The 25,328-nt window shown below is 43.0% G+C and overlaps 1 protein-coding gene across 1 annotated transcript in view; it reads right to left on the bottom strand.

Annotated features, from left to right (window-relative positions):
* The window catches only part of FRMPD2 (FERM and PDZ domain containing 2), a 125,914-nt gene that overhangs the window by 30,042 nt on the left and 70,544 nt on the right, over positions 1-25,328 (bottom strand). Inside the window, exons 14-17 of the mRNA XM_050803147.1 lie at positions 20,507-20,692; positions 14,943-15,099; positions 6,476-6,692; positions 1,000-1,100 (exon numbers count right to left, since the gene is read on the bottom strand). Of these exons, the coding sequence (XP_050659104.1) occupies positions 1,000-1,100; positions 6,476-6,692; positions 14,943-15,099; positions 20,507-20,692 (661 nt within the window). The remainder of the gene's footprint in view (positions 1-999; positions 1,101-6,475; positions 6,693-14,942; positions 15,100-20,506; positions 20,693-25,328) is intronic.

Genomic DNA, 25,328 nt, shown 5'->3' with positions numbered 1-25,328 from the left:
GTCCTGGGGTGGGGCACTTCAATGTGTGCCACAGCGTACTTGGGACAATCCCCAAACAGTGACCCACCACTGCAATCCTTCCGCGTCTCTCCCTCCCCCAGGGACCTTGGCAGCAATTGGCAGACGGTTACTGGTAAAGAGTTGCCTGGCAGTTTTCCTGATTGATATGGTTTGGCTATGTCCCCACCCAAATCTCAGCTTGAATTGTATCTCCCAGAATTCCCACATGTTGTGGGAGGGACCCGGGGGAAGTAATTGAATCATGGAGGCTGGTCTCCCCATGCTATTCTCGTGATAATGAATAAGTCTCACAAGATCTTATGGGTTTATCAGGGGTTTCCACTTCTGTTTCTTCCTCATTTTTCTCTTGCTGCCATCATGTAAGAAGTGCCTTTTGCCTCCCACCATGACTCTGAGGCCTCCCCAGCCGTGTGGAACTGTAAGTCCAATTAAACCTCTTTTTCTTCCCAGTCTTGGGTATGTCTTTATCAGCAGCATGAAAACAGACTAATACACTGATCCAATCCCCAGGTTTAATGCTCACTGAGTAGAGATATTTTTCCAAGTGTCGGATCTCTTTGTCCTTACATTCAACGGGGAACTGGCCAGGAGGATGCATGGCAGAAGGGACTGCCGTCTACTCTGTGTATGTTTTCTGGTGAATACTAGGAAACATGGGTGTTCTGGCCTGCATAAAGAAGCATATCTACAGTGAATGGTGCCTTTTTCTGAACACACCCTCCATAGGAGGTATTCTTTCTTCTGGATGGGAGTGTTGGGATTGTCTTCGCCACAGCTAACACACTTCAGATCCACATACCCAGCCAAAGCTAAATGTCTCTTCCCAACCACAGGTAGTTTAAAAAGAAAACAATTCAAAAAACAAAAAGATTACAAACATTGTGTGGGAAGCAAAATGAAGTGGTGGTAAAAGACTCAAAGCAAGCTTCCTGCGTAGGGGTTCCTCTACCCGAGACCTGGCCGCGGCCTGGCGCATACCTGCATGCACGCTCTGAACAGGTGGCCCAGAGAGAGAGTCCCAGGTCATTGGCTTCTGGATCACACAGGCACTCTTCAGCTGCTCCCGGCCAGTGCAGGGGCTGCCGGGAAAAGACAATGAGGTTAGATAAGGTGGCCGCCCACGGGGAAGGACAGTGAGGTTAGATAAGGTGGCTCAAGGAGGAAGCAATTTCTTGGTATTTCTGAGTATGGATGGTGGCCCAGGGAGGGCAGCCTTGTGTCCAGTCATCCAGCAGCTCCTCAAAGGGACCCCGTCAAGGGTTGATCTAGTTATTAGGAGGGCACTGGGAAAAATGGCTCTAGGATCTTTATGTCTCAGAGGGGACACTGAGGTCACTCGGCTTCATATGAGCTTCCTACTATGTGCAAGATATGTGGCCCTGCAAACCTCCATTTATTCAACCATAAAATAAGAATAATATTCCTACTTCCCAGGCTTCTAATGGAACTGAAATGAGATAGGAAGCATCAAACACCAGCCCTCTTAGTGGATACTGATGTTTTGTCATTTGCTCCTGTTTTCAGCTGAAGGCCTTCAGCCAGACCAGGCGCCCTCCACACCCCATCTACCATGTGACTGAGGGCTGCACAGGGTCACTGACCTGCTTGATCATTGTACATGCTTGTGTTGGGTGCCGCCTGATCATACCATGCTGTGAACAAGAAGCATTCACGTAGGCATTCAGTTGGCCCTGATGGAATGTGCCGCATGCTAGTAAATAATGTATTAGAGCCTAGCAGAATAACGAGTCAAGGGAGATGTTGCCCCAGCCCTGGGGTCAGTTCTGCACAGAGATAAGCTACATTTAGAGGTGAGCAATGTCTAGAGTGAGAGGGAACGATTGATGTAAAGCTGTGTGTCTCAGAGCCCTGGAAAAAGCCAGCTCTGGGCCTCCTGGGTGGCCGAACATCTGAGCAGATTCAGCTTCCCTGGTTACCCAGACTGACCCCACCCCTCAGAGCCCCACAGCCATCTCACAGCTTCAAGCAGCTGGACCATGTAGCAGGGGATGCTGACATGGACAGTTTCCCGTGGACCCTCCCCCTGTACCCTTGGAGCTGTGACACCAGGGCTCTCTGCAGGGAGCTTGGTACTGTGCAAAGAGGCTGCAGCTGGAAAGGGAAGAACGGGGTAGTGGGGGGAGGAGAAGTCCAGCCTCACAGCGAGGTGCAGCACAGAGTAGCTTTGGAGGCTGGCAACGGATGAGGCCTCACTCTGACTTGGCTCGTGTTTGTGCTTCCCTTGCAGCGCGATAGACCCACAGTGACAGAACCCCAGGTGTCAGGCCTGGGCTCCAAAACACTGAGGGTAAAGGGTGAGTCAGGCATGGGCTCTGTCCTCTGGGAGTCCCCAGCCTGCTGTGGGATGCAGGGGGGATGACTTTCATGCCTCCTAGAGCCAACCAAGGAGCCCAGGGAGAGGCAGCGACAGGGTGTTCGTGTGCTCAATGGATGGAGAAATCCCCACAGTCTGGGAGGAGCTGAGAGAGGCCATGAGGCTGAGGGGGGCTTCAGGTGGCCTTTAGGGAAAAGGAAGAGCTTTTCTGGGCCTGGGTTTTTATGACTCATGTGATCTGGGCCACACATGCAACCCTCTACTGCTTAAAAGCCAGTCACTGCCAGCCACAAAAGGATGAAATGTGAATGACTCCACTCATCTGAGGAGCCTGGAGCAGTCACATTCACAGACCAGAAGGAGCACGGCAGCGGCCACGGGCTGAGGTGGGTGGAATGGGAGTTGTGTCGAATGGGTGCAGTTTCAATTTGGGAAGACAGACAAAACTCTGGGGATGGACTTCGGTGATGGTAGCACAACATCGTGAGTGGACTGCATGCTACTGAACTGACAAATGGTTAGGATGGTAGGTGTTATATTATGTGTATTTTTTACCACAATTTAAACACATTTTAAATGCAAAACTTTAAAAAAAACCATTTACTGAAAGCTTTCCCTGCCAGCCTCAGAGCTAAGGATACACAGGGCACATTGCTGTTCTTGAGAAGCTCCATGTTTAACAGCACAGACACAAGAGTGTGGGTGTCAGGGTGGACGGGACAGAGGGTACTGCCCTAACTGGAGCCAGGGATGTGGAGGAGGCACACCTTTGCCTGAGGCAGTGGGGAAAGGCTTCAGAAAAGCAGTGATGTGAAGTCAGAGGCCACCTCCCAGGAGTGGGAGGTCAGGCAGGAGCTGTACCTCAGGGCAGGCAGCCACTGGCACCTCTGTTCCAAGAGGTGCTGTGTAAACAACTGCTCAGGAATGCCACTGGCGATGGGGTCCTGCCTCCACGTGTCAGCCTTCCCTCCTGTGTTCACATGCCCAGGCTCAGGCCAGCGGCATGGCCCGCACCTTTCTACACAGACCCCACGTGGGCCACCTATCTGCTGGCCTGTGAGCTCATGAGGCGGGGACCACATCTGCCCTGCTCACCACCGAGTCCTCCACACCTGACCCAGAGCTGGCACATAGTAGGTGCTCAATCCATTTTTTTCTAGTAAGACTAAGGAGGCCCTTGCTCATGGTGTTCCTCCTCTTCTTCTCATGGTGCCCAGATCCTACTCATCAGTCAAGACCTGATGTCACATCCCCCAAGCAGCCCTCCCTGGTGCCCTTGCTTGGAAATTGCTGCACTGTTCATGGAGCCTAACGCTGTGTTTGAGACCAGCATCAGGGCAGTCACCACAGACCCAGCCCATATTCAGCTTTTAAAACATGACTTAATTCCCACAGCCACCCAGTGGGGAGGGATGACTATTACTACCACTGGACGAATGAGGAAACTGAGGTCTGGGGTGTTGAATAACTTCCTTGAGGTCACACAGCACTAGACCATAGAGCAGGTGTTGGCGAAGGACTTCCATGATGCAGGGCTTGATCCAGAACCCTGTCAGAAGGGGCCCTCGGCAGAGTGGCCTCTGTACCATGACAGAAACGCTAAACATCTCATCTGCATCACTGTCATGGCCATTGGCCCACCTCAGACTTCGACTGCCGTGGTGAGGGGCAGTTCCATGAGAGCTCAGGCTCAGCTGAGCTGACAGCATACTGGCTCAGGTGTGGCCCTCTTTCTGCTCTAGAGATTCTTGTCCATCTTGGGGGCCATCTCCTCCACCCCCACTATTCCCACCTTACCCAAAAGCATGGGAGAGTCCAGGCCTCCCATCCTTCGACCAAAGGGAAGTAGGAGCCAGTACACGGTGTTTGCCTCCTGTCCTGCAGTTCTAGGAGGCCTCTGCACACCTCTGTGGAGCTGAGCCCTGGTTGCCCTCAACAGCTACCTGGTGACCCCCACCGCTGTGACCACACTTTGCCTGCTTCCTCAACTCACTCTCTCGCTCACTCTTTCTTGGCATCAGCTCCACAAAAACATACCCACACCCAAACCAGTGTCTCAAGCTGTGCTTCTTGGGGGTGGGGTTGGGGGAATCTTCCAAGAATTCAAAAGCCTAGTAATTAGGTTTCCCTTTTCACCCACGGGTTACCAGTAACTTCTGATGTGAGTTATTAAGGATCATGAAAATTTGGCATTTGTAAACCAAGATTAGAGTTATACCGAATTGTATGGAGGGCACCAATTCAGCTTTCTCTCAAGAAGGCCAGCTACCATGCAATACTGAAAAGCCCCTACTATGCATGACCACTGGCCAGTCGCTGGAAGGGCCACCATTCTCAGGAAGGATGCTTTGCAGGCAACACATCCTCAAGGTGGCCTTGAGTAAGTCATGGCTTCTTCTGCCTTTTAAACAATGAAGTGCTATAAGGTACCATCAGTTTGGGTGACAGATGAAAGATGTCCACAAGGTCTTGGACACTCCTACATCAAGAACTGGAGCCTATTTCTGCTCCCTTTGAATCTGTGCTGACCTGTGACTATTTTAACCGACATTATGGCAGCAGTGACACCAGGCTAGCTTCAGGCCTAGACTTGAAGAGAACTGGCAGCTTCTTTTTGGGATCTGGGAGCCCTCCTGCCATGCAGAATCTTGCTGGAGACCCCACAGGGAGAGGAGTTGAGACTACTCACGGAGAGAAAGGGGCTCCATGAGCACTGCCTCTCAACCATCCAAGGAATCAGCCTGTGAACAAAGTCATCTTGCATCCTCTAGACTACTCCAACATCTGCTGGACCCCAGTCAATAGCACATGAAGCCCAGAAGAATCCCTCAACTAAGTCCTGCCTGAATTTCTAATCCAGTTCATTGTGAAATTTCTAATCCAGTCGTTTGTTACATAGATGCTCGAAACCGTTTTTGCTTTACCACTGTTGATTTAGTTTGTGATGCACAGCAATGTATATTTGCATCAACAGAATTGGGGACAATAATTTTCTAAGAATTACTTTAAAATGATAGTCATGGATGTAGATATAGGTATAGTTATAGATACACACATAGACTTTCAGTTCAAATGAATCATCCATACCTTCTTGCTGAAGTAGCTGGAAAACTCATCCCAAAAAAACAGATCCTGCAGCAACCTTCATTGGTCATATGCTGCCTGGGAATCTGTGCTATTTCTATAAATTGCAGTGTAAATGTAATCCAAGTCCTAGGCTATTTTTAAATTTATGAATCATTGTTTTGTCATGTGAAGTTGCATTTATAAGCCCATTATTTTTACATACAAATTTAAATGATAAGCAACTCATCAATAGGAAAGGTAGCATGGTATAGAGGTTAGGAGTTGGACTCTAAGGCCAGCTGCATGTGTTCAAATCCTAACCCCTGGGTTTTCTCTCTGTGATGTGATGAGGACAACAGAAACACTTAACGGAGTCATAAGACTTAAATTAGTTGATGTGTACGCATGCTCGGAACAGCACCTGGCTGATAATAAGGCCAAATAGGCTTATTGCAACTTGTTTATTTGTCCTCTCCAATTTCGTATTATCATGTAGTTCTTTCTTCACCGAAAGACGGGAGCATCATAGAAGGAGGAATGAGATGTTTGTCCTAGAGTGTTGAACATAGACTTAGCCCATAGCTGGCCTTCTGTAAATCTCTGTGGAATTGATTGACAGTTACCCAATAAATATATACTTTTCTCAGACATCTAACATCCTTTCAACAATTTCTTGGCTGGCCGTGGTGGCTCACGCCTGTAATCCCAGCACTTTGGGAGGCCGAGGAGGGTAGATCACGTGAGGTCTGGAGTTCGAGACCAGCCTGACCAACATGGAGAATCCCCATCTCTACTAAAAATACAAAAATTGGCCAGGTGTGGCAGTGCATGCCTGTAATCCCAGCTACTTGGGAGGCTGAGGCAGGAGAATCGCTTGAACCCGGAAGGTTGAGGCTGTGGTGAGCCAAGATCACCCCACTGTACTCCAGCCTGGGCAACAAGAACGAAACTCTGTCTCAAAAAAAAAAAAAAAAAAAAATCTTCAATACAGATCACTGCAGAGCATCAAGCACATGGTGGTTTCGGCCTAGACTACAAATGTGTCACACCCACCTGCGCCCGATGCCTTCTGCTCCAGCCTCCTTGCTGCCGTCCACTTTGAAGTTATCCAGTGATGTACTCAACATGCCTCCTACAGCGTCCTGAAGCCTGGATGCAAACAACTCGTTTTCTGAGCATGACAATCTCTGAATCCAAATGAGAGGCTTAGACTGGGCCTGGTGTACAGGACTCAAATTGGCCATTTGCACAAACTTATCATGGTCTGAATCTGGGGAGAAAAAGATAGACATACACACACACAAGAATGATGCTGGATCCATTGCTGTGGTGGTTGTAACATATCACTGGGCCCCCGCTCTCCTCCTCCTTTCCTTTTCTGCTGCTATTTTGTCTCCTGCGATTATCCCTGGGAATGCAAGTTCTCCTAATTAGCACTTGCTAATGAAAGAAACCTCAGAAACAGAAGAAGGAAGAGACAAGATGCTCTCTCTCCCCCCTGCGACTGACAGGACACAGAACCAAGGAGCCTGTTTAAATGGGTGCTAACCCTAGAGCATTTGCGGGTGTGTCGGGCTCTGGCAGAGCCTCCCACGAAATCAGCTGCCTCATCCCCTTCTGCTTTCTGCTTTTACAGATCTGTCCTCCCAAACATTCTTATAACAAATGTTCCTCCAAATCCCCTGGGATCCCAAGATTAGGCTCTGCTCTGTGGAGTATAACCTTTAATCTCTACACAGCTTAGTTTGCCCTGGTAATCATATTTAATACAAGGTCCTATTTCCTGGAATATAATATGAGATGTGTTGGGTCCCCTCAGCTTTGACAGTTGCCTTTATCCTTTCATGCAGAAATGTTTAATAAATAACTTTGATGAAATCTTGAACTTAAGACAATGGATGTGATTAACTCCCCACTTCCCTATTCACATTGTTCATAAAAAAATTTGGGATTTGAAAAATAGAGCTTTTAAGTTAATGAGGCTTTACATAAAGCCAAGTTAGTATTTTAAGAAAGGAAAATGATGACTACATTCTGACCATCTGCGCCTTGCTAAAACCAAGAAGGAAAGAATGGCCAGACACATGGTAGTGGTATGGCTCCTGGTTTCTCTGTGTGTGTATGTGTGTGTGCACATGCACTTCTAGAGCCTGGTGAAGTGCCTCCATTTCAAGGATATCCATGGGCATATATTTCTTCAAACAGACCCCCCTCTCTTCCCTACAATGGTGTCTGGTTCCTTGCCAGGGCTGTGCTCACTGAAAAAGCCAGCATTTTTAAAAAAACTTTTTGAGAATTTTCTGCATGCATGAGGCATTATGGTAACATCACTCACATACAGTAGGCAAAAAGCAATGAAGGAATATAAGTAAATTAAACGTGACCTGCAGCTTTTGCACAAATTGCATAGTATCTTACTCCAGAGCTAGGGCTTGCTCAGAAACAGCAACAACAGCAGTAATGTCAACACCAACTACTAATATTTGCTGAATGCTTACTATGTGCCAGGCATCGGGGGAAGCACATTATCTGCACTGTCTCATTTAATCGTCACAATAACCCTGTGGGGTAGATATTATTATACACAATTTATAGATCATGGAACTTGGGGCTAAGAGACTGTTAATAATTTGCTCATGGTCCCAAAGCCAGTAAGCGGTAGGGCAGACTCACACTCAAACCTGCAGACTCCACAGTCCACGCTGGAAAATGGGGACGCTGAGGACACAAAGACAATGACAGCAGCAGGGGAGATTGATCTGAGACACGCCCAGCCTTCTGTTCGCCAGGGCCCAAAGGGACAGTCACCTTAGACTTAATCATGACGGATATTAATACACACGGGGGGATATTCTAGGCAGAGAGTGAAGGCAAGGTCTCAGCTCAGAGAGGTTTAGTGGGTTTGAAGCAAGACTGTTCAGAGACTGTGATTACAGGAAGGAGCCATCCCTTAGAGGCAGGGGACTCACAGAAGTCAGCAGGGGAGAGAGAGCTCAAGGGCCTGTGAGATGCTGGAGAGTGCCTGGAGCCTGAGGAGGAAGCTCAGTTAGCAGGAGAGGGGCCGCTTAGTGAGGTCAGGAAATGAGAACCTGGGTGCCAAGCACTCAGCATCAGGGACTCAGCCTACAGCTGTGGGCTGGCAGGGCTGCCGGTCAGTGCCAGTGTCATCGCTAGGCCTCAGCTTCATGGGGCTAACTGGGTGGACAAACAGTGGAGGGGGATTTGTTGGAAGGTGGTAGAGCCAAAAGCAGACAGCCTTTCAAGAACAGAAGGAAGCATTGCCATGAATGTCCCAAAGCCACTAGCGAGCCGAGGACAGTGGACAGTTTCTATTCCCTGCTGTGGGTGACTCGTAGCATAATTGTGGCACTAGGGAAATAAGGCTGAATCCATCTGGATGTCAAGGGCAAAGTCCAAGTCAGTTACAGTGTCACAAGGGCACAGGATATACTCAGAGCCAAGGGCCATGAGGAAAAGACACCCAGGACAAGATTCTGGGCAGCCCACTGCAAATCTGCAGTCTTGCCGCCTTCTTGGGGAAGGGCCAAGACCATTCCTGCAGCCCCCAGGCCACCCATGAGAAGAGCTGAGCAAAGGCCCATGGACCCCACTGTGCAAGGCTGACAGATCCCGCCTATTTAGTCCTGAAATTATGCATTTGTAAAAGCTCAGTGATCTATCTTTTCTCCCCACAGAACCAAATATAACTATAAAGTAATATGCTTATTGAGACAATTTACAGAAGAGTGACTAAGAAGCACTTGGAAAGTGCTCAACTGCTCAAAAATCAAAAGACTGCAAAATAAAGCCACAGTGAGAAATCACTTCTAGCTATCAAATGAACAAAGATAAACACGATGATATCTATTCCAGCAAGGATGCAACAAAACAGGCAAGACAATACTGGGCTTGAGAATGGCACTCGCGAAAACAGCAATAGTCTTAAAAATGCCCATCGCTGGTGCCCAGCAATTACACTTCTGAGATCTAACTAAAAGAAACGATATAAAATACAGAAAAATATTTATTCAAATGATATTTATCATATTATTTATAATACTTAAAAACAAAAAGTGAACTAAATATCAAAAATGGGAAGGGTTCAGTAAATGATTGTAATTCCACGCAAATCGTCCATTTGTTCATCAAAAAACATGTATTAACTGTTTCCCATTTGACACACCACACCTCTGTTCTGTGCTGGAGCTGTTCTTGTGGAACTCCCAGTCCACTGCTGACTACAGGCAGACATATCCACAAATAAAAGTGGCGGAATAATACAGGTAAGAAGACAGAAGTCTGCACAGCAGAGGGAGTGGTCCATCCACCTAGGAAGAGCCACCTGGGGGCAGTCAATCAGGAAAGCCTTCAAGGAGGAGGTTACCGGACTTTTCTTGGTGGTCTGAGCCAGGAAAGGGTTGGGAATGCGCTGTAGGCAGAGGGTATGCTGGACACAAAGGCCCTGGAAGCTGAGTCATCCTGGTGTGCCGAACAGCCTGCAAGCTGGCATGAAAAACAGCCAGAGGCCAGAGAGGAAGAGTCAGGGCAAAGAATACAGCAGGACTGGGGGCAGAGTGGGAAGTGTCTGGCATGCCATTCTAGAAGAAGTTTGAGCTTGTCCCTGCAGACAGCAGAGAGCCATTAACAAGTTTTCAGTATGGAAGAAAATGATCGGATTGGTCCTTTTGAAAGGTCACTCTGAAGGCTGAGAAGGACAATTATCCGGGACATGAGTACCAGCAGCAAGTCCATTATGTGACGTGCCTCCATTTCAAGGATATGACATGTATTGGGTTCCCCCAGCTTTGATATTGCTCTCTCTCTGTTTTTGGTGACAAGTGGGGTGGGAAGAGACTCCCAGACACTCCCAGTTTCCTGCAGGGAGGCTGGGTGGACCCATTTGAACAAGACAGATATCATGGCAAAGAGAGGCGTGTGAGAGGAAGAGATCAATTATGGATGCCCCGAGCTTGAGGGATGTGTGGGGCCATCAGCTGGAGGTGGCCAGTTCTCAGCTGCATGTAATCACTGAAAAGGGTATCTGCAGAGAGAGTTTCTAAAATGAAGAAATATTTTAAAAGGCAAGGAAACTTTGTCTGAACTCATCCTTTCAATGCAAACAAATGTTAGATTCCTAAAAACTCCTAAGACAGTAGAATGTGCAGTTTGAGAAAACAGCCTATTACAAGCCAAATAGGCCTGAAAGGACTAATTTTACAAGTGAGCTCATGAAATCTTTATAAATATTTTACAGTCACTGAAATCAGGCAATAAAAGCAACATCAATGGTGTTTCACACGCTGTTCTCAGCAATAGCAGGTAAGTCAGGTATAATTAATTTACATTTGTCACCTCCAGCTCCCTGGAAATATCCTGGAACCACCAGCCTGTGGTTTCAATGAAATGTTTATATGTTCATCTGGTTCTGCTGCAAATAATAAAATAAGCTACCATAATTTTCTGCGTTTGGTTCTGCATCTGAAAGTTCAGCAATTTTGTTTCCCAGTTGACCCCAACTCCTGGGCCAGCCCCAGGGCCCAATGACACAGCTCCCACATGAATTGGCTGGCACTGAACAAAACCCCCGTGAGCAGGAGCCACCATTACTACTCTCGCACTGAGCACAGAACACCAGACATTGAGCTGGAAATGTTACACGCACGCACCTTCCCGCTGGAGCACAACACAAACCGACAGGATGGTCTGTATGCGCCAATGAGGGCACTCCAGCTCTGAAAGGGGAAGTGAGCTGCCCAAAGTCACACAGCTAGAAAGTGGCACTCCCCTCAGTCTACCGGACTCCACAGGCCACATTCCAAATCAGTGTTTCTGAAACTTATATGTACATTCAAATCACTTGGGTTCTTTTTAAAAGGCAGATTCAGATTCTGAAGGTCTGGAGTGAGGCCTGCAATTCTGCATCCTTTGCAAGCTCCCAGATGACATGCATGCTGCAGCTCCAGAAACCACGCTCTGAACATGAAGGGTGTAAACCACTGTATTATATTGTTCCCTTTTGTAACCAAAGAAGAACTAATGCTTACAGATTGACAGTGGCTGTGGTAAAGCCAGTGTGCAAAACCAAGTCTCTCTAGCACTGAATTCCATGCTCTGGCTGGTTATAAAAGGCCGTAGTACAGGCGCCGGGCCCCAACAGCCACAGGTTCAAACCTTGACTAGGCCCACCACTAAGCAGCCAGCACATTATTTAACTTTTCCAAGTCTCAGTTTGCTCCTCCCCATAATGCTGGTATACGCCTCCTGGGGCTGCTTGGCCAGGGCAGTTTGAGAAAACAATAAATTATGAACATAAGGGAGGTAATTAGTGTAAGTACTTAGCATAACAGCAGAAAAGTTAGTAATAACAATAGTAAATAGCTCCATAGCACTTCGTAAATGCTCAATAAATATTAATTTGTCTTATGTGATGTGTGCCCCATTTTAACCAATAGTCTCACTCTTAGTTATAACAATAATACATGTTCATTGTTGTAAGTTTAATAAATATCGAAAAAGTATCACAGAGAAAACAGTCATGCCTGCATACCTAACTCCCAAAGGTAATAACAAGTAACATTTTGGTGTAGTTCATTTCTGTATTCTTTCTTATCTTAAAATACATTAATATTAACCAAATTAGTGTGGTGTGTCTATCTATAACTGTGCTATTCAATACAGTAGGCACATGTGGTTGTTTAAATTTAAATATAAATGGACGAAAATTAAATAACATTGAAAATTTAATCCCTCAGTTCTTGTTGCCACCTTTGAAGTGTCCAATAGTGTGAACAAACGTGAACTTGAAAGAGCCAGTCCCTCAAGATGGATTCTGAGCAGCTAACTGGGCCCAAATTTAAAATAGATTGCTTTGGCCATTCAGGCTCTTTTTAGGTCCCATACGAATTTTAGAATTGTTTTTCTAATCCTGTGAAGAATGACATTGGTAGTTTGATAGGAATAGCACTGAATCTGTAAATTGCTTTGGGCAATATGGCTATTTTTACAATATTGATTCTTCCAATCCATAAGCATAGAATGTTTTTCCATTTATTTGTGTCATCTCTTATTTCTTTCAGCAGTGTTTTGTAGTTCTCCTTGTAGAGATTGTTCAACTTTCCTGGTTAGCTGTATTCCTGGGTATTTCATTTTCTTTGTGGCTATTGTTTAAGTGGGATTGTGTTCTTGATTTCACTCTCAGCCTGAGATGTTGTTGGTATATAGAGATGCTACCGATTTTTGTACATTGGTTTTGTATCCAGCAACATGGATCGAGCTGAAAGCCAAATTCCTAAGGAAATTAATGCAGGAACAGAAAATCAAATACCACATGTTCTTCCTTATAAGCAAGAGCTAAGCATTGATCAGACATAGACATAAATATGGGAACAATAGACACTGTGGACTACTAGAGGGTGGAGGAAGGTGAGGTGGGTTAGAAAACTACCTATCAGCTTCTATGCTCACTACCAGGGTGACTGGATCCATACTCCAAACCTCTCAGCATCACATAATATTCCCATGTAACAAATCTGCACAAGTATCCCCTGCATCTAAAATAAAAGTTGAAATTTTTCTGAAAAAAATAAGTTCAGGCAAAAAAATCCTACCATACTAGGTACCTTAAATTTTTAAGATATGGTCCTGGTAAAACAAGGGTATTTATATTTTTTGAATTTAGTAAGCAAAAGATCTGCTAAGCAACCAAAAGTAGGAGAATGTGATGAGTTACATTTCTCACTGTAATTGCTAAGCAGCAGCAAATAGCTTCCTGATTGGTACAGGTGCTTCCAGGGCTATTTAATAGGACATTCCTTGTCATTTTTGTTGGTAGGTAATCTTCAACTGTGCTGCATTCAGGTCACCATGCTGTTCACCTGATCTCTAGATTATGTGTACTGCAGAAACATTTTAGTGTTTTTCCTTGCAAGGATTCCAATCTAAACACAAATTACAAACTCTGCCTCTTCAGTAATCTGGTCCTGCTATGAATTTAATACCAAACTCTCAATTAAGGGTGATACAGTAGATGGCTACAGCCATTATGGCAAGGACCATGGTGTATCATTACACTACTTCCTCTTCCTGGGCACACAGGAACTCCTCCCTTTCCAACCCCTCTTGTAGTGGTCATGGGGGCCGTGTGACTATGTTCTGTTAATGAAATGCAGATGAAAGGAATATGAGTCACTTTGGGGTCTGTCTCTTAAAACATCTTGTGCAATTTTACACCTCTCTCTTTCCTTTCTGGAGTAATTGTTCTAGATAATGGAGCTCTCCGTGGAAGCAGCCAAGACCCCAAGTCGCTGGAGGAGAGCTGCAAAATAGCCAGACTAAGAAGCACCTGAGAAGCAAACTTTTGCTGTATTAAGCCACTGAAATTTCAATGTTTATTTGTTACCTTTTGTCCAAAATTGTATTATGTTTCATAAGTAAATAAAAACTAAAAGCTAAAAAATATAAATAAATAAATAAATAAATAAATAAATAAATAAATAAAACAGAGCCAAGCAGCCATTTGCTGATTAGAGGTCACACAGGTACTCTGAGTTCCCTGAATACCCACCCTTCTGTTTAATATTGGGACTTTCAGAGCTCACCTGAACCAACCAATCAGAGCTCACCTGCCTCCTCAAATCAGAGCTCAGCTACTTCAGCTAGCCAGAACTGCACCACATCAACCAATCTGAACTAAGCAAGTTTGAATCCTTCATTTGCATAAATGAACTTGATTGGGAACCTAGGTGGGAACTTTCTCTATAAAAGCCAAACCCTCTCTTAGTTCTCTAGAACACACCTTTGTTTTATACCCAGGTTGTGCCTTCTGGGTTTGCAGACTGTAATGGGAATAAAGTCTTTTCCTTCGAATTCCTTTTCCAAAAACTTTTGTTAATGATAGGTCTGCATTGCTAGTGACTCCCACACTGAACAATGCAGATATTTCCATCATTGAAGAAAGTGTCATTGGACGGTGCTAGCTAGATACAGTCTTATAACTTCCTTTTCCTCACTTAGCACCATATCATGTAGTTTCATGTATCATTAGTGTCCAAAAACTGATTTTACTGTCTGACTTATATAGATGTTCTTGGTTTATTTATCTGGTCTTCTATGTTTGGATACTTAGATTACTTTCAAATGGTCACTGTCATAAACGACACCCTAGTAGACGTCCATGGGCAGCAACTTTTGGGTATGTCTATATTGATTATCTTAGGATAAATATCTAGCTACAAGTAAAATTATGGGGCCAACAGGACATGCACTTTTTAAGGCTTTTGATATATATTTCCAATTGCACTCTGAAAAGATCATATTAATTTACCCTCCCAGTGTTATTTATTTTAGTGCTTGCCAACATGAGAAAATAAAACTATATTTCATTTTTATTGTATTTCTGTCATTATTAGAGAGATTTACAACTCTGTTAGAGGTACCCAGATCAATTGTTTCTATTTATACAAATTATTTTATGAAATAACAAACTGTCACAGTGTATATGGGGAATATAGCTTCTACTTACCAAATAAAACATGGGAAGGCTGCCCAGAACCCATCTGTGCATTAAACCCATGCTGGGCTGAGCAGAGGTCCAGTAAGTATTTACTGGTCTTGGCTGAATCCGTGACAAACGTGTGCTTCTTCCCAGTGACACTGCTTGTGATGGTGAACTTTTTTTGCTGAAGGAAGCAAACACAGACTTTAATACACTGATCATCCACAACTCTCCACTGATGCACAACTGCAAGAAAATGCTCGGTCCCTCAGTTCCACATCCTGTAGCAGGCATCCACGGGTGCATGGCAGATGCTGTCTGACTATGGCCTGATATTCTTCTTGGCGTAAAGGAAATCCCTCTTTTTAGTTTTTTCTTCATTCATCAATCAAATTGTTTATCAAACAATTACTATTTTCCAAGGAGCATGCTGGGTGAAGAGAACATGAAGTGGGTCAGGTACATTGACCTCAGCAAGGATGGAACCTAACCCTCAGTGTGCATTATGAAAAGCCACTAAGTACTCCCATTGCTTTTATTGTACAAACTCCAAGAAGTTGTAGACAAAATCTCAACTAGTCGGGTTATGAAAAAGATAAAAACACCTGTGTGTTATAATATTTCTGCCTATAACATGGCAGATTCTGTTCTAAATGCTTTATGAGTATGAATTTGTCTTCACAACTACAGAATAAGAGAGATTCTATCACTTTTTTTATTCTGCAGATGAAAAATAAAAAAGCAAGAGTCCTCAAAATGCCACAGGAATTGAGGTCACACCACAAAGAAATGCTTCCCCACATTATACCTTCAAGGCCCACAAACAAAGTGATAGTATTTGTCCAGCTCACTGGGCTAAACTGGGGAAGATGACCTATATGAGCCTACCTGTATGGAGCCTTATGAGAAAGATATAAATTTTTGCAATATATTATTCTGATAAGAACAATAAAATATAAATATAGGTGGTATTAAATATTAATTCGTATAAAACTTCCAAATAAAATCTTCATTCTGGGTATTCTATCTATTTCAATAAGAACTTTCAGCTTGCTCCCATAAAGATAACTTTATAGAAACAGGGCTTATGCTTGAAAGGGCTCCCAGAAACCCCTGATCCTCTTTAAGGCTAATCTCTTTTAATTCCTGATAGTCACCATTTCCAAGAAATTCCATTCACGCATGTCAGATATCAACAAAAGGCAGATAAATATTCATTGCTTTTTCTCTGAGAAACTCCTTTTCACCATTAACTTAATTTTAGATAAGTTGCTCATTCTCTATATACTCTACTTTTACTGACAAGTATAGTGCTAAGCCTCCTTGTGCTAATAGGAATGGATTCTGAATCCAATTGAACTGTACTATAACTAGTATTTCTTTAAATAAGGTGTTGTCTCAAGCATTCATAAATGCTGCTCCACTACTCGTAATAATTCTTTAGTACTCAACAGATCATTTTATCCACATTTTTTCAAAGTTGAATATTTGCTTGAAATCCAAACACTTTGTCAGTACACACTGATAGTCTTTCATGCAATCCTGATAGTTTTATATTAAGTTTATCCAGATATTAAGCATTTTTTATATGTACAAGTCACTCTTCTTTTGAGACAGGGTCTCGCTCTGTCACCCAGTCTGGAGTGCAGCGACACAATCATAACTCACTGATACCTTAAAGTGCTGGGTTCAAGCAATCCTCCCACCTCAGCCTCCCAAGTAGCTGGGATCATAGTCAGGCACCACCACATCCAGCTAATTTTTGTATTTTTTAAGTAGAGACAGGGGTATCACTATGTTGCCCAGGCTAGTCTCGAACTCCTAGGCTTAAGTGATCCTCCTCAGCCTCTCAAAGTGCTGGAATTACAGGGATGAGCCACTGTGCCTTGCAAGAATAAATCACTTTTTAAAATGTAATAACTATTTTTTAACAAATCTGAGAAGGGAGGATCATTCACACACACACATACAAACAAACACACACACCAAAGTTTCTTTCAGCTTATAAACTCTCAGCAAAACTCTCCTTTCAGATGCCAGTGCTCCAAGGTATCAAACACCAGAGTGGAATGTTGATCCTATTTCTTGACATAAAGGTGAAAACAGTCTTGACTGTAGTGGTTTGGATTTTATTTCTATTTATCACCATTTTGATAACATCATATAATGGAAAATTCTTATCCGCAAACTTTCGTATAGGCAAGCTGCTGCTCTAATGATGTATACGATGATGTATAACTCCAATCTCTGAGTTTTCAGCACCAGCATGAAATCCCTTCTTTACACTTCTGTGGTTGCAGTATAAACATATTAGGTTGGTGCAAAAGTAATCGTGGTTTTCGCCGTTAAAAGTAATGGCGAAAACCGCAATTACTCTTGCACACACCTAATTCATAGCAGGTGCTCTGTAACATGCTGGTTTCAAAGCATCAGTTTACCATTTTGAATGTTTTTCATCCCTGGGAGTTTTTTTTTTTTTTTCTGTTGTTATTTGTTCACCTGCTTGATTATTTGTTTTGATACATCTTTGTATCAAATACAAATAATAGTTTTCTAGGCAGGGGAGATTTGCCATCAAGCTAATGAAACTGAAGCTCCAGGGCCCTCACCTCCTGGGAGGAGCCCTGGCAATGCATTCACATGGTCTTATAATACGCAGAAAGTAAGATGTTTTCACCCCAGTTGGTTAAGACCACTGACTCTTTCTACTCGGACACACCCTCCTTGCCACTTACCTTCGCACCAGGTGGTATTGGGTGATACGAACCAGATCTCTCTAAGAAGTTGAGATGGGGATACACTTTGTTTAGATTTAGTTGGATTTATTTAGGTGATTTGAAGGCTCTTCTAGAATTGCTTTATTGTAGCCATCCCAGAATACTCCTTCCATTTGTCTAACTCACCTAAAATCTCAGCAGAAAGTTGCAGGGCCAGCAGCCAGATGAAATTGACCATGCTCTATAATACCCAGCCCCCGACGGAAGCATGAGCTGTACAGAGCCAGTAGCTGATCTACAAGAAGTTTTTGCACTCATCAGAAATGAAAAACTATAATTTAGTTCTCAAAAATACTCATCCAATTGAAATGCTTCCCTATCACGGATATACTCTATAATTGTGTATACTGCATTATCAATACATCATATGAATTTTTTATGGGAATCCCATGAAATAGAATTTGTTAGGTTTCATGCATTTGCAGCAAAGAACTCTGTTGCAGCACTAGAAACAGCAAAAATGTTTCGTGCAAAGCTGCATGTTTCATGCATCCTATTAATCATTTCAATAATAAAAACATTTCAATCCACCACGCTAGAAGAAAAGCTAAACTACATTTCTATCCTCTCTAGAGAAAATTATATAACAAAAGTTTCATCATACGGAAAAATAATCAGAGTATGCCATTAAAAATTTGAAAGGAAAAAAGTATTATAGACATTGTCAGGAAGTTAATAAAAATATTACTTGCTGGCTTTTGTGATATCTGCAGGATTTGTTCGCTTTTAAAAATTCATAAAGTTTTTGTGATTTCTTTTCTCATTCTAAATAAACATTTCTTTCATGCCATCTATTGTAACTTTGTATTCTTTTTCATAGAGAGGGCCCTACATAGCATGTATCTGCTTCTGTTTCTATGCATTTCTCTTCAGAGATTTAACTAGTGTTGATAACCAAGAACAGTTACTAACATGCATAGGTTTATTGTTCTAGAAGGAACAGGTTTTTGATTGAACAATCAAACCACACATGGATGCCAACACATCTACGAATCATATTCTTTGGAAATGTCATCTTTCTCTATTTCCTTTGCTGCTTTGGTGCAGGCTGGCAAGATGAATGATCTGTAATTGTTTGAAGAATTTTGGCCTCAGGTATTAAAAAGCAAAACTAAGACCAGTTTCCTGAGTAAATTTTCATATTATTCACTGAATTCCCTATTTTGTTCTTACAGAAGCATAAAGAGTTCAAGTCATTTTCTGCGTAAGATGCTTGGTTTGCAGCAAGCTGCCGATGACATTACTTTATCTGATGACTGTTCTGTAAAAATAAGTTATTCATGCCAAGGAAGAGGATGATCATCAGAGAATGGAAACCCTAATTAAGTATTTTTTGAGCTAGTAAGTTTGTCTTCAGAGCCTGATGACTTCCCAGTTTTAATCAAGAAATTAATCAACTAATTTAATCAGGAAATCCCCTGGTAGGGGGGGAAATAAATACCTGTAAAAGTTAAACCAATGTATACATAAAGTACTTACTTAAGGGGACTGTTGAGCTTTACAGCTTCAAAAAATTCCATTTTTAAAAGTTACTTTTTAGGTTATCTGCATTTTTATGAATATTTTGAAGCATAGTGCACTGAAAAATCTGAACAATTAAACATGCAATAAAAATAAGTAATGTAGTAGTATTAAATTCATTAAACAAAGTTCTTCATATAATCTTTCAGTTTAGTTAAAGTAATTTGAGTAACTAAAATTCTGAAAAATTCACAAATATAAATTCATTTGAGTTTGGTCAAAATAATTTGGAAAAAAAAGTCAGTTTCCTGATAATATATGGACCACCTGAATAAACTCTATTAAATTGTGCTCAATTATTATTTATTTTTAGATGTAAGCTTTTTTCCTGAAAACAAACAACAATTTATTATGAAATTGTATCTTGACAATGTGTTAACTTCAAAGCCAAGATGGAAGAAATAAAAGAAACATCCTGAAAATGAATGAAAGCAATTATGTTCTACTCTGGAAACTCTAACATCAAATAATAATACAAATAGTGATCTAGTCAGAAAATGTTTTTAACCATAGATAAAACTAAATAGGAAACAAATATTTTTTCATGGGCCACAAGATAAAGAACTTCATATTTTATAATAAATCATTACTGAAGTGACACAGGTACTGACTGGAACAACCACAGGACAGGCAGAGGCTGTCAGCCACCAGGATACAGTGCCAGAGTGACTCACTTCAGGAGGTAGAAATATGCATGCAAATAGTGTTCAAGTAGATTCCAAATGTTGTATACTTAATGGGGATTTTCTATCCAAAAATAGACTTTGAAACTTTTAAGAGCTATCAAAATTTTGCAATCCTCAGTGTCCCGTAGCACACCTGTAGTCCTCAGAGACAGACCAGAAGCCTTGGCACATTGTGTGCAAAGGGAAAATTAAAACACAGGAAGAAGTTTCCAAACCTTGCAGGCTCCACTCAACCTGAACTACACTCTCAACATCCATTTCCCATCTCCAACTTTGCTCTCAACATTAATGGAGTCTCCAAATTAAGAAAACATTACCCAGAAGGGAAGTGTAGCCCTTTAGACCAATGGCTGTTCTTGGGGATATGTGGGAGTCCAGGCAAGGAATAGTAGGGAAGAAATGGCCTCCTGAGGACCTCCCAAAATCCCTTGGCAGACTTCTTCCAAATATCCTTCAATGCATCAGAATGCAGGTTAACAAACAGACAGGTTGTGAGAATGTTTGGTCAGGAGAAAGCCACGTGACCCACGACCCATTGCTCCTCTAAATGGCCAACAAATTAGAGGAAAATGAAGTGCAGGTTATGTATCAACTGAGCTGCACTCACGTAAGTAGAAATCTTTCCAGTTTCTCTCCACTGAAACCGTAAAGTTGCAATTCTGCTGTTGTTTTTCACTTCATATACTACGACACCTTTGGCACAGATCCCCAGGGCCATCTGCTCTTCTGGCCTCCTCTTCTCTGAGAATACTTGGTGAACCAGCACACCATATTCTGGGAGCTGCTGAGTGACCTGGAGCAGAAAAAGGCTGATTTAGAAGAGACAGGCACATGGTTTAAAATAATGGGCCTCACGTCATTCACTCCATGCAAAACACACTGATAGGCGTTCTGAAAAGAAAGAGTAGGATTGTCACATAAGTTTAGGAAACACTGGATCGAGCAGATTTATTTGCTACGTACAGAATTTCTCTGCACCTCTGATATGATGGAATTTTCCTTTTTTTTTTTTTTTTTTTTTTGTAACCAAGGAATACTTTTCTTATGGAATACCTAAAACAGTACTTAGAACACAGTTATTATGAAAATAACACAGTAGAATAATAATATTCTGAATAAGTTTTTTAGAATTCATACTCTTCTGGGACATCTCATGGTAAGAGATTTCTTTTCCTGGTTGTGTCAGAGTCTATAGTGTTTTCTGTTCCAACCCCCTTATATGACAGATAGAAAAACTGAGGCTGAGGCATAGAAAGCAACCTTCCAGATCACCAGTATTAGTTGTGAACTGCAGAGAAAATGACAATTCACTTTGGCACTCCTCACCATGCAGCAATGCCTTCGTGGGGGTCCCCATAGCCCAAGGTCTTGCCTCTGTTTACCAGGTTAGGGGAATAAATTTTGCCAGGGGCCATGGGCCAACTGGAGCTGGGGACTGCATTAGGCCACCAACTTCTTAAGAGACCAGAGTATAAAATGAACACAAATGTTTCTACACCTGAATGGCAGTCACTTTCCCACCCTGGGCTTTCCCAACTTTATCTTCACCAGGAATACGCCAGTCCCCATCAGAAAGTTGATGTGTCTCTGGGACCCACAGCCAGGACCTCTTGCTCCATGCATTTGAAGCCCTCTCAGAAGGACTGTATTGCTGAGATCTGGTATCCCATTCCTGCCCCCAACCAGAGAGCATCATGTCCTATCCAATCTCACCCCCAGGCAATGTCACAAAAAAAGGGACAAATTATGGCTTTTGAGGGCTCCTTTCTCAGGCTCCTTGCCCATTCACCGTTGATGAAGTCCGTGCAGACAGCTTATGTTGCCTGCAGACTCCACAGCTCTTCACACAAGGTTCAGATTACATTTCTGAACCCTAAGCCTCCTTTGTTTAACTTTGGAGAGACCCTGTCATCATCATCATCATCATTATCATCGTCATGATAATCAATCAGTATCCTCATCATCATACAAATCAATATTTATTGAGCGCTGGTGCTGAAATATCCAGTGACCAGACTGGGCATGTGATTAAAGTTAAACAAAGCAGAACCACCCCAAGATAACCAGGTAGATGTTTTTAAAGAATTCAGTGTGATATTTCTTTTAAAAAGTAAGCATTAATAAGTAGTCCTCATTAGGATAAAGATGCCTTTGCTAGACTTACAATTCTTCAATTGTTTAGTATTAGTTTATATTCTAATTTATTGTTTATACAAAGAGAGATATGATACTTTTCAGTTCTTTGGGCCTCAAGATTCCTACTGGTAAAGCACTATGCTAAGCCTCTCCCAGCATAATTTCATTATTATTTAATCTTCAGAACAATCACAGAGATGGTGAAGCTATCCCTTTTCTAAGTAATCTGTCCAAGTTCCTGCTTTGGAGCCAGGAATAGAAATATGGAAAGATGAGCCTGTTTGCTCCTGAGTCTTCACTCTTAACAACTGAAATACAGGGAATCCAAAAGGCCTGGAAACATAGATGAATATACTTAATGTTGTCAATGGCATCTTCATCTGTAAAACAATAAAATAATGAAGTCTACCTCCATTCCCTGTCTGCTAGGGAGTCTCCTAGGATGCTTCTCCTGGCCCCGTTTGGATTGCTATTGCTGGGTGTCCTTTCAAAGGGTCATTTCCTCTCCATGTGCTTTGGGCCATCTTACTACAAGGCCTGTCCTCCTTACAACAGGCAGCAAAGTTGAGATGGGACCAAGCACTCCTGGCTGCCAGCCACACAGCACCCTTGCTGTATTGAACGTTCTTCAAAACAAATGGATTGTTATTTCTGGATATTCATCAAGGGGTTCAGAATTCATCTTCTCTGACCTTATAATTCCACCTGTGGGTATCTACCCTAAGAAAATATGCTGAATAATAAGGACTACCCCTTCTCATAATGCTGTTCAGTACAGATTTGTGGGGTGATTTGGGGAAACCAGCTCCTGGCAGTAAACGGTTTCCTAAAAACAGTACTGCCTTAAAATTGATTATCAGGCAGCCTTTGCAAAGGATATTTATAAAGCATTTGTAATTATCAGGAGAGTGCATTTGTTGTAGTGCTAAGTGGGAGAAACTATAGGATACAACCAGTATGATTTCAATAGCAAGAAAAAAATATTTTAATAACCTATTACAACCCACAGCTATGTAGGAAAATGGCTCCATGGTTGAGGAAGTTAGGAAAACACCAAATTCACCTTAAACAGGTTATTCTGAGATTAATAAGCTAGCATAGTTGTGAATCTACAGACAGACTATGGTATTCAGTGCTCCCCAAAATGGACTTTTGCCCAGTCTGTTGCTAGTATGAGATGCTGAACTGTCAGAGTTAGTCATTAGTGAACTGGGGGCCAAGAGGCAGCCTCCCAATAATGGTTTTCTCCTTTTCCTAATGAAAAACAAGAGCCATGAGGAGCTATAACTAAATAATCCAGTGATTGCTTGTAGAGTAGTAACTGAGCTCTGTGATGGGCTCTGAGGATCCAGGACCCTCCAGACATTTATAGCCCAGTAGAAGGGATGGAAAGTGTCCAGAAATGACTGCAGTGCAAGGTGTCTTAGCAATATGTATCAACAATGTTCAAAATGTTTATTACCTTCCACCCAGTAATTCCACTCATGAGATTCTATCCCTGAGGAATGAAGCAGAAATACAGCTAAGATTTATATGTAAAAGATGCTAATCTCAGTATAGTTTTAAATAGTCCCATATTGGAAACTATTCATATGTTAAACAATAGAGCATTGAGAGAAAAAAGTAGGGTACAACATACGTTAATTCAAAAGAAGTTTTCAAATGTTTAGATTTATGGGATTATATGCATACATAAAAGTGCATATATAATATAAAGCTAATTTTAAATATATACGCATATACACATATATAGGAATGCACAGAACAAACAGAGAAGGATGAATATACCAAAATATAACTGTGCTATCTCCAGGCAGCAGAATTATGAGGTGATGTTTACTTTTATAATCAGGGATGGGGAGAAAACCTTTAACAAACCCTCACCCTAATGAGAGGCTCCCAGTGTGCTCTGGGGGTGATGACAGAGCCCTGTCAAGTTTCTCTCTCTGTACCACAGGCAGGTAACACCAGTGTTAACAACCCCAACCAGTCTACCAAGGGGAACTGCAAAAGCAAGAGTGCTCCTTGAAACCGATAAAGATTACATGTAAACGAAATAAAATCTATTCAGTGCTTTCTGTGAATGGGGGAAAAATTGGTTTTCCTGTATTTTTGCTTTTGAGCCTGGTAGTTTCTTTTACAATCATTTTTCATCATTCAACCAGGAAGCGAGGGATCCTGACAGTGAACTCAGCGCTCAAAGCCAGGGTCTGGGCAGAGGCCAGAAGGCAACGTCCATCCTGCAGGCAGGCGTCTGTTGCAGGGTTGGGTCCTTGGCCTCTAGACTGGATTCTGCAGTTCTGTGGCTCTGTGACCACTCATCATCAGGTGGCTTTGAAGTCTCCACTGGTCCTTCATCAGGGGAATGCTTCGTCCCCTTGACAGGGAACACATGTGCAGCCTGGACTATGGAGTGCCCTGATCATGCTTTGCCAGTGCTTCTCAAACGAAACGCTTGCAGGCTACACTATGTTAGATACAGGGATGGTTCTGCAAAATGACCGGCTGAAAAGCAAAGGCCCGACCTCATGTTGGCTGTTCTGTTTTCAAGTACCCACCTCAATTAAGGGCTAGAAAACACAGACGGAATATTTCTACCTGACTTCTGTACAGAGAAATATACAATTCTCCTAGCTTCCTTTTAAAACTGCTCCCCCAATCAAATGGCCCAGTCTGTATCCTGTCCTGCGGAAGCTGCGAGTGTCCTCTCACTTGTCCCCCCAGCTGTATCTGCACAGGCACAGTAGCCACTCCCTCCCTGGTCCCCACATCTTGACATAGAGTAGCTGGTATTGTTCTTGTTCCATTGAGCGTTTATTGAGTTGTGTGCCTGTGGATAGACCGCAATCCTCCCCACAAGACGTGGGGCTTCCTGGGAACAAAGAGCATGTGCTTTTTGTCTCCATTTTCCAGTGCCTGGCCCACAGCAAGGGGAGGTTGTGGAGTAGCAAAGACTATTCATCATTGTGTGTGCCCACACGGGGGTACTGCAGTGACACTGTTTCTGCCCCGCGGATGAAGAGACAGCGGGCTCAAGCTGTACCCCTGTGCACAGGCCACAGCAGCTGTGCTGTGTTGAGGACTGCTGCCTGGAGGGCTGCAAACTTGGGGTTTTGCAACGGCTTTTCTCTGGCCCAAGCTCTGATCTTGTTCTTCTGCTGTCCCATGTGTCAACTCTAAGAAACGTGCTCTCCCTGCTTGGAGGAAAGTGTCTGGAGTGCTGATCTAAGATTTGGCCGGGCACAGTGGCTCACGCCTGTAGTCCCAGCACTCTGGGAGGCCAAGGCAGGCGG

The sequence above is a fragment of the Macaca thibetana genome, chromosome 9 (assembly GCF_024542745.1).
Source record: "Macaca thibetana thibetana isolate TM-01 chromosome 9, ASM2454274v1, whole genome shotgun sequence".
Lineage (NCBI taxonomy): Eukaryota > Metazoa > Chordata > Mammalia > Primates > Cercopithecidae > Macaca > Macaca thibetana.
This window is presented reverse-complemented; position numbering and strand designations above follow the sequence as displayed.